Source organism: Hyla sarda, chromosome 2 (genome assembly GCF_029499605.1).
Source record: "Hyla sarda isolate aHylSar1 chromosome 2, aHylSar1.hap1, whole genome shotgun sequence".
In the NCBI taxonomy this organism is placed as follows: domain Eukaryota; kingdom Metazoa; phylum Chordata; class Amphibia; order Anura; family Hylidae; genus Hyla; species Hyla sarda.
The window spans coordinates 428,349,826-428,359,545 of record NC_079190.1 but is presented as its reverse complement, the minus strand read 5'-3'; the positions used below and the strand labels follow the sequence as shown (position 1 = coordinate 428,359,545).

General features: G+C 44.7%; 1 protein-coding gene across 5 annotated transcripts in view; it reads right to left on the bottom strand.

The window, feature by feature from the left end:
* The window catches only part of MYO18A (myosin XVIIIA), a 350,022-nt gene that overhangs the window by 27,928 nt on the left and 312,374 nt on the right, over positions 1–9,720 (bottom strand). For all 5 annotated transcript variants that reach the window (XM_056559045.1, XM_056559047.1, XM_056559046.1 and 2 more), the window contains one exon: positions 7,647–7,786. In XM_056559045.1, the coding sequence (XP_056415020.1) occupies positions 7,647–7,786 (140 nt within the window). The remainder of the gene's footprint in view (positions 1–7,646; positions 7,787–9,720) is intronic.

Genomic DNA, 9,720 nt, shown 5'->3' with positions numbered 1-9,720 from the left:
CCTCACCCTACCCTAGCATGCCGCTGATCTGATTTCCGACACTGCTGTGGAGCTTTGCTAAATCCATTCCCTACATGCTTAAAGCAGTTTCTTGTGACACCGTCTGAATACAGAACGGCCTCCTGCTCTCATTATTTGTAAAGGGAACGGCAACTGTGGCTGTGCCGAGGAGTAAATGGAAATAATTTTTTTTGCTGCTTGGCTGGGTAATGGTATAAACAGCACCTCTCCTCACCCATTAACTCCATCATGTCCTTCCCCTCGATTCTCTACACTCCACCCTCCCGTCTACCCCCACAACTGAGGCAGCCGAGGCCAGTCTCGAGGGAGAGTGGGAGAATCTCTGCTCAAATTGAAAGCATGTCTGGAAACAGGTACTAGGCATTAGCGGCAATAAGCTATTTATTCACTAGCATTAGGCTTTTTAGTGTCTGGAGACACACAGAACAGACCATGCTCCAGAGCTTATGGTCGGAAATGTTGTATCATAGTCTTCTGACGCCAAACTGATGGTAATGCATTTATTACAAAGGAATGGGTAACGTTTTATGTAATATACTGAGAAGTCAATCCTATATAGGACAGATGGAATATGTGACACTAAGAGAAGCCTGGCAATCTTATAAATCATTCAATAAAATTCAAAGCTAGTGATGACCAATTCAAAAAAAATTAAGGAATCCTACCAACTAGTGCATTTACATGGACCATGAGTGTGCCCACAGGGTCAAAACAGCACAGATTTTGTAGCAGTTTTTCAGAACTCCTGACAAATTAAATTACTTTCATATAACTGCACATGTTAAAGTTATAATACTTTGTGTAACTAATCCAAGTGTAATCTTTGCTGAGCACATGCCCTGGCATTTCTCAGCTTTTCCTCAAGGCAGGAAGTACAGTAGTTCTTATCGCACATGATGACGGTCGGGCACCAGTTTGCTGGGTTTGACAGCCATTTTGGGCCCCACACATCACTTTGTAACATCACACTTCCTTCTCCTTAGCTCAGAGAGCAGAGCTTCAGTGTGCAGTATGTGATTGCCCGTGATTGGCTGATGCACACAACACACATTCCTCATCGATATTCACTGCTTCTGAAACCATGCAACCTGCTCAGCTCTCTCAAGGCAGCCAGTCCCTGCAGCTCACACAGGAAACAGGAGTCCTAGTGAGCGCATATATAAATATATATATATATATATATATATATATATATATATATATATATTAGGGCTGCACGATATGTCGCAAAAGTAATCGAATCGCAAATTTTGTTTTTTTACGATATGGCGATACGGCCCCCTGGGAAAACATGCGATTATCTGCTCGGGCTGGCTCCCGTGGCGGGGGCCGGCCAGAGCAGGTAAAACTAATTTAAATACTAAAAGTCAGTGTTTCCCAACCAGGGGGCCTCCAGTTGTTGCAAAACTACAACTCTTAGCATGTCTGGACTGGCAAAGGCTGTCCGGGCATGCTGGGAGTAGTAGTTTCACAACAGCTGGAGGCACCCTGCTAGACAAACACTGAACGAAGGGCGCAGAGAGAAAAATAAAAAAAACTTCTGCTCACCTAGTCCCGGTCCCTGCAGATTTGTCTCTGTGCGCTCCGGAGTTTCCTCTCTTCTTAGTACACAGTAGGACCTTTCCCTTTTCAGCCAATCACTGGCCGCAGTGGTGTAACGTGTCAAGCCAGTGATTGGCTCATGGGGAAAGGTCTTGTACTGCAGCAATACACTAGGTTTCCCAGGTCCCGCGGAAGATTTGAAATCTGCCCGGTAAACCCAGTGTATTGCTGCAGTGCAAGAATACAAAAAAGTGACAGGAGGGGAGTGGAGAGGGGCAGGGGGATGTGACAAAAGGGGGGGATGTGACAAAAGGGGGGGGGGGGAATGTGACAAGGGGGGGAGAATGTGACAAGGGGGGGAGAATGTGACAAGGGGGGGAGAATGTGACAAGGGGGGGAGAATGTGACAAGGGGGGGAGAATGTGACAAGGGGGGGGGGGGGTGACAAGGGGGGAAGGTGACAAGGGGGGAAGGTGACAAGGGGGGAAGGTGACAAGGGGGGAAGGTGACAAGGGGGGGAAGGTGACAAGGGGGGAAGGTGACAAGGGGGGAAGGTGACAAGGGGGGAAGGTGACAAGGGGGGAAGGTGACAAGGGGGGAAGGTGACAAGGGGGGAAGGTGACAAGGGGGGAAGGTGACAAGGGGGGGAAGGTGACAAGGGGGGGAAGGTGACAAGGGGGGGAAGGTGACAAGGGGGGGGAAGGTGACAAGGGGGGGGAAGGTGACAAGGGGGGGAAGGTGACACGGGGGAAGGTGACAAGGGGGGAAGGTGACAAGGGGGGAAGGTGACAAGGGGGGGAAGGTGACAAGGGGGGGAAGGTGACAAGGGGGGAAGGTGACAAGGGGGGGAAGGTGACAAGGGGGGGAAGGTGACAAGTTGGGGGGAATGTGACAAGGAGGAGAAGAATGTGACAAGGGGGGAGAATGTGACAAGGGGGGGGGAATGTGACAAGGGGGGGAGAATGTGACAAGGGGGAGGAGAATTTGATGGGGGTGTGACAAGGGGGGGGAGAATGTAACTATGGGAGGAGAATGTGACAAGGGGGGGGATGTGACAAGGGGGGATGTGACGGGAGGAGAATGTGACAAGGTGGAGATGTGAAATAGGTGGTGGGCATAAAATGGGTGGATAGATGTAAAATGGAGGCGATTGGACATGAAATGGGGGGATTTCACCATTTTTTAATTACATCGCATATCGCAATCGCAATATTCAGGCCCAAAACCGCAATCGCACATTTTCCCAATATCGTGCAGCCCTAATTATATATATTATATATATATATATATATATATATATATATATAGTCCAATGTCGAAGAACCAACACAGGACAATCACCAGTGAGGTGCATGTGATCCATCCGCTTGCCAAATACCGGGTTCAATCCATAATCCCCACTCCAGGATACAGCACCAGTCATCAGGTCCGGTTTAGTTGCAGACTTTAATATTTATTGCATTAGAGCATATACAAATGCTACATTTGTATATGCTCTGATGCAATAAATTTAAAGTCTGCAACTAAACCGGACCTGATGACTAGTGCTGTATCCTGTAGTGGGGATTATATATTTAAAAAGATACTCCCCTGGAAAAAAATTTATTTAATTTTTTTAAAATCAACTGGTGGTAAAAAGTTAAACAGATTTGTACGTTACTTCTATTAAAAAATCTTAATCTTTCCGGTACTTATCAGCTGTTGTATGCTCCTCAGGAAGTTCTTTCCTTTTTGAATTTCCTTTCTGTCTGACCACACTGCTCTTTGCTGGCACAACTGTCCGGAGCAGGATAGGTTTGTTATGGGGATTTGCCACTACTTTGGACAGTTACTAAAATGGACAGAGGTGTCAGCAGAGAGCACTGTGGTCAGACAGAAAGGAAATTCAAAAAGAAAAGAACTTCCTGTGGATCATACAACAGCTGATAAGTACAAGAATAATTAAGATTTTTTAATTGAAGTAATTTACAAATCTGTTTAACTTTCCGACACCAGTTGTTGTTTTTAAAACTGTTTTCCAGGGGAGTACCCCTTTAAGTTTTTGTTTTTTCCTTTAAAAGTAAACAAAACTTCACTTTGACAGGAATACTACAAATCCAATTATGCAAATGCCAGGAGAACAAATCAGATTGCCGGGGGCTCAATCTTTCCTATTGGCCAGTGACAATGACTCACAAATGTCACTGCTTCAGAAACTACAATTGTATAGAACCAGGTAGATTTGGTCATTATCCATTTCCTAGAAATAAGTGTTTCCAGGGCAATTGGAAATTATAATGTTAGCCATGGCATGAATTACACTGGGCTAGAGCAGTGTTTTCCAAACAGGGTGCCTCCCGGTGTTGCAAAACTACAATGCCCAGCATGCCCGGATAGCCAAAGGCTGTGTGGGCATGCTGAGAGTTGTAGTTCCGCAACAGCTGGAAACACACGGTTTGAAAAACACTGGGTTAGAGATGTTATACAGTATCTGCACAGAAGCCAAATAAAAACTCAAATGGCCGGGTACTTCATCCCAACATGACAATAGCCGTTCGTGTTGTAAACTACTTGCCAGCAATACTGAAATTAAAGGGGTATTCCAGGAAAAAACTTTTTTATGTTTATATCAACTGACTCCAGAAAGTTAAACAGATTTGTAAATTACTTTTATTAAAAAAATCTTAATCCTTCCAATAATTATCAGTTGCTGAAGTTGATTTGTTCTTTTCTGTCTGGCAACAGTGCTCGCTGCTGACACCTCTGCTTGTCTCGGGAACTGCACAGAGTAGAAGAGGTTTGCTATGGGGATTTGCTTCTAAACTGGGCGGTTCCCGAGACAGGTGTCATCAGAGAGCACTTAGACAGAAAAGAACAACTCAACTTCAGCAGCTCATAAGTACTGAAAGGATTAAGATTTTTTAATAGAAGTAATTTACAAATCTTCAGCCACTAGAGAAGGAGAGAGCACACAGTACAGCTTAAGCATGCAGATATATGATACCACTGGTATACACAGGCAGCCTCCGGACCCAATAAATAACATTGCAGCACCTGTGGGGTGCACACACTAGATAAAGTATCAAACAATACAATGAAAAAGAGTAGCGTGCACTCACCGCGGGTAAACAGCTGCAGGCCCGAGGTCCGGGATCACCGCGGCATAGACGAAGACGGTAAGGGGCGCTCAGAGGCTACGCCGGCTGTTTTGGAGGCCGGAAGAAGGACGTTCCTACGTCCGAAACAGCCGGCGTAGCCTCTGAGCGCCCCTTACCGTCTTCGTCTATGCCGCGGTGATCCCGGACCTCGGGCCTGCAGCTGTTTACCCGCGGTAAGTGCTCACTACTCTTTTTCATTGTATAATTTACAAATCTGTTCAACTTTCTGGAGCCAGTTGATATAAAAAAAAAAAAAAATTGTTTGTTTTTGCATAATCCAAGAAGCCTGCCTGTGGAAAGGAATGTATAACAACGGTCGATCCACAAAGCTATATATACCTTTTACCTACTAATATTTACTGTTGTGGTAAAATAAAATGCACTTCAAATCATATGATCCCTAGTTTTCAAAGGAAAAAATAAATACATAAATATATTATTCTGGAAGTCACTTCTGTCTTTGCTGAAATAATACATGCATGATGTGCCGGCCTGACTGCTGTCTCATGTGTAGGGATGACTTTTCTTATAGTCTTATATTGCAGATATGTCAGGGCTTGTCTTGCTGGTTTCTTCTACAACATAACACCCAGAGACCACTTTTCTAATCTGTGGGACATCTACTTGATAAAATAATAAAAGGAAAACACAGAAAATAGAAGAAACCAGGAGAAGTGTTTTTTTGTTTTAGGGAGAGGAAGAAGTACAAAACAATGTGCAGTAGATCAGAGTATGAAGCGGCGAGGGTAGCAATCTAGGAGAACCCCTAAGATTTCAACATTGCCGTTGGTAAAACAATGAGCATGTTATTCAATGGAGTTCTGTCTATTATATAAGAATGCACACCCACACTACAGTGATCCCTCAACTTACAATGGCCTCAACATACAATATTTTCAACACACAATGATCTTTCCTGGACCATTGTAACTTGAAACCAGACTCAACATACAATGCTAAAGACAGTCCAGATCTGTGAAACATGTCAATGACTGGAAGAACTGACCAATTAGAATGGGCATTCACTCATAACACACCTGTATTACTGAAGTGTATGCACTGAATTCCTGTCTGGTAGCGCCTCCTACAGTACAGGGTGGTACTACATGTTCTGTACTACTCTTCACCTGTGCCAGGGTTACCTGCTCCTTTGGACACCAGGTAAGGGCGGCTCCATGTTACTTTTTTAGGACACTGCATGCACTGTATAGGACTCTGAAGAAGCTCCTGTCTTCTACATAGACAGTGATTACAGCTCCCAGCAGATCTTTTCTACTTTTACATGTAAGGATTTGCTTTATCTATATTAATTATCTACTTATATTTCTTTAATCCTCACTTTTTCCTATTTTTTTATGACACTTTGGGGCTTCAGAACCACTACTAGGCTTCCATAGAGTTCTGGTCTCAACATACAATGGTATCAACATACAATGGTAAACCTGGAACCATTTAATATTGTACCTTGAGGGACTACTGTATTTGTATAAGTTTTTACAGTAACCAACTTACCGTATTTTTCGCCCTATAGGACGCACCGGCATATAAGATTTTATAGGTGCAAAATCTAGAAAAAAAAGATTCTGCAACCAACAGTGATCTTTAACCTGCGGACCTCCAGATGTTGCAAAACTACAACTCCCAGCATGCCTGGACAGCCATTGGCTGTCCGGGCATGCTGGGAGTTGTAGTTTTGCAACATCTTGAGGTCCGCAGGTTTAAGACCACTGGATAGGAGGTAATAGTCACGTGTCCACGCCTCTCCGGACCCGTCACCGCTGCCCTGGATGTCGCTCCATCGCTGTCACCACGTCCCCGGGGTGTCTCCGACGCTCCGGACGTCTTCTTCCCCGGGATCCACGCTCTCCGTCGCCGTCATCATGTCGCTACGCACGCCGCTCCTATTGGATGACGGAACGGGGTGCACGACGACATGATGACATTGAAGGAAAGCGCCGCCATGCAGGGGATCCCGGCACGGAGCAGACACCGAGGAGGCAGGTAAGGTCCCTCCCGGTGTCCTGTAAGCTGTTCGGGACACCGCGATTTCACCGCGGTGGTCGCGAACAGCCCGACTGAGCAGCTGGGTTAGTGTCACTTTCCCTTCAGACGCGGCAGTCAGCTTTGATCGCCGCGTCTGAAGGGTTAATACAGGGCATCACCGCGATCGGTGATGTCCTGTATTAGCTGCGGGTCCCGGCCGTTGATGGCCGCAGGGACCGCCCGATAGGTGTGTATTCGCCATATAAGACACACCAACTTTTCCCCCCAGTTTTGGGGAAGAAAAAGTGCATCTTATACGGCGAAAAATACGGTACTGTACTCAAAACAATGCAGAAAGATTTTTGCACAAACAGTATCTGCAAACCTCAAAATCAAACCACTATTGTAGCATCCAGAACTACTCAAAACATAGGGAAATAACTACTGTCCCTTACGTATACACACATGAAATAAACATCTTTGCAATCCTCTGGTTAAGGAGATTCAACAAAACAAGGTTAATGGTTAAGACTTTGTAGAGACTGCAAGAAAAACGAGGGTTATGCATCCAGATTAAAACTGTATTTGAACATGGTAAGGGGTTAAATAAAGGGACATGCACTCCTCTGGGTCAGAGGATACGGTAACCATGCTGTTATAATGGGTCCAGGAATCTTTAAAGAAAAATTATTCCTTTTTTTAGGGAACGTTTTAAATGTTCAATGCATGCTGGGGTTAAGGAGTAACTTAATAAGCATGAGGGAACATTCTGATCTCACTTTTTATTCTTGCGTTTATGATACTTGGTCACCATGTCCTGTAGACTGAAAACATGGAGATAAAATAAAATGTGAAAACATGTCCAATGAAAAATGAAAATCAATATTAATACTTAAATAATGAAGAAAAGGAGTTCCAGTGCATGACGGTAATGCTAGAAGAGAGACGTGAGCGATCTCTTACCTGTTGATAAGGTCTTCGTTGTCATCACTTTCCATCTCATCTTCAATGGCAGCTTGAAGGTCCCCAATACGCTTGAAGGCCAATTTCAGGTCTGACTGTAAACTCTGATTTGCAGCCTCCAAACTCTCTAGATCCATTTCCTGCAGAGACCGACACAAATGTACACGTCAATAAGGTCTAAGTGTCTAGTATGACCACTTCTGCAACCCGTTGTTCTTTTTCCTAAGCATCGTTCTTCTTTAAAGGTAAATAGATATATTCATGTCCACTGACAGAAGAATTTCTTTGCGACAAACCAAAGCATAGCTAATAGACCCTCGGTCCGTGAAGTGCCTCTAGACTGCACGGTATTAGAGTCATATCCATCACTTTTACACATAGTACGGGGTTAAAAATGCATTCAATCTTGAAAAATATTCCAAGCCTGTGAGTGGTTTTGTATTCAGTGGCCTCATGACAGATAGTAAAACAATCGGTCTATCAGTCTCAGGCCTTCTTAACTTATAAAAAAAATAATAATAATACATTTTTCATCAGTTAAATTTCAGTGAAATTGTTTTTTTTCATTTTTTTACTCTTCAATCATCAAAAGCCATAATAAGAAGTGCTAAGCTGCAAGAGAACTTGACATGAGACAATATGGACACTTCAAACTATTCCAAAAGATCAAACGCACCAAGATTTTTACCAGCACAAAAAAGTACAAATTAAAAGGGATCATATTAGATTAGGAGAGAAAATAAAAAGGCTCTACTTTTTTTTCTAAAATCGTATCTTATTACACATTCTATTGCACATCCATGGGCCTTGCCTGATGTTGCAGCTCTGCCCCATACACGTTACCGGGGCTAACTGCAAAACTTGACACTGTGCAAGGACGAAAGTGGTGTGGGTTTGTTTTTAATCTCATAAAAAAACTTCTTAAATCGTACCTTGGGTGGCAGGAAAACTCCCAGCCAGAGATTTGCCCAAAAACGACAGCGATGTGGTGACGTATTTGCTGGCCAGAAGTCCCATAGACCTTTATCGGACTACTGGCTAATACGTCTTCTGATCAATTCAGAGGGAGTCTTAGGCCCCAAAGTTACTGGGATTTTTAGATATTCTGCCCCCAGGACCATCATCGGAGGTACTCCACTAGGGGATAAGTGTCTGATTGTGGGGGGGTAGTCCAACCACTGAGAACCCGATGATCTCCAGAATGGGGCCCATCCGTCCCTGTGCATGGAGGGGCATGTGGATACACACTACATGCATTCTCTATACGAGTGCATGGGCTGCAGGGCTTAATTTGTTGTTGGTATAAAGTCTGCTTAAAGGGTACTCCCTCCCTAGACATCTTATCCACTATCCAAAGGATAGGGGATAAGATATCTGATTTTGGGGGTCCCGCTGTTGGGGACCCCCGCAATCTCTCATGCAGCACCCCCTGTCACCAGCCTCACGGAGTGATGATGATACAGGGGCCGGTGTATAGTGACAGCACGGCTCCGCCCCCTCGTGCCATCATGCCCCGCCCCCTCAATGACAGTCTATTGTAAGGGGCGTGGCAGCCACTACGCCCCCTCCCATAGACTTGCATTGAGGGGGCGGGGTGTGAGTCATCAGACATGGAGCGATCTTCGCTCCATGTGGCTGATGACAGGGGGTGCTGCATGAGAGATTGCGGGGGTCCCCAGCGGCGGGATGCTCTCGATCAGACATCTTATCTCCTATCCTTTGGATAGGAGATAAGATGTCTAGGGCCAAAGTACCCCTTTAAACACCTACAAGTGGTCCAAAAAACAGTTCAGCCAGAACTCAGAATCTGACAGTATATGGCCAGTAAACGTGACAAATGTTAATGTCTGTAATGCAAAAAACACAAAATGTGAGGGGAAGTGGAAACCCCTCTTAGCCATGCACCCCTTCATATCCACATGAAGGCTTTCAAACTGATAGTGGATCTAGCATACACCCAGATATAGAGGAGAGTGGGTGTGTTAGTGTGTTAGGGTCCTATCCGAAATGAGGCCTCCTCTGTGTGGTAGATAGGGGACACATTATTTTACGTTTTGTGATCAAATTTACTGTG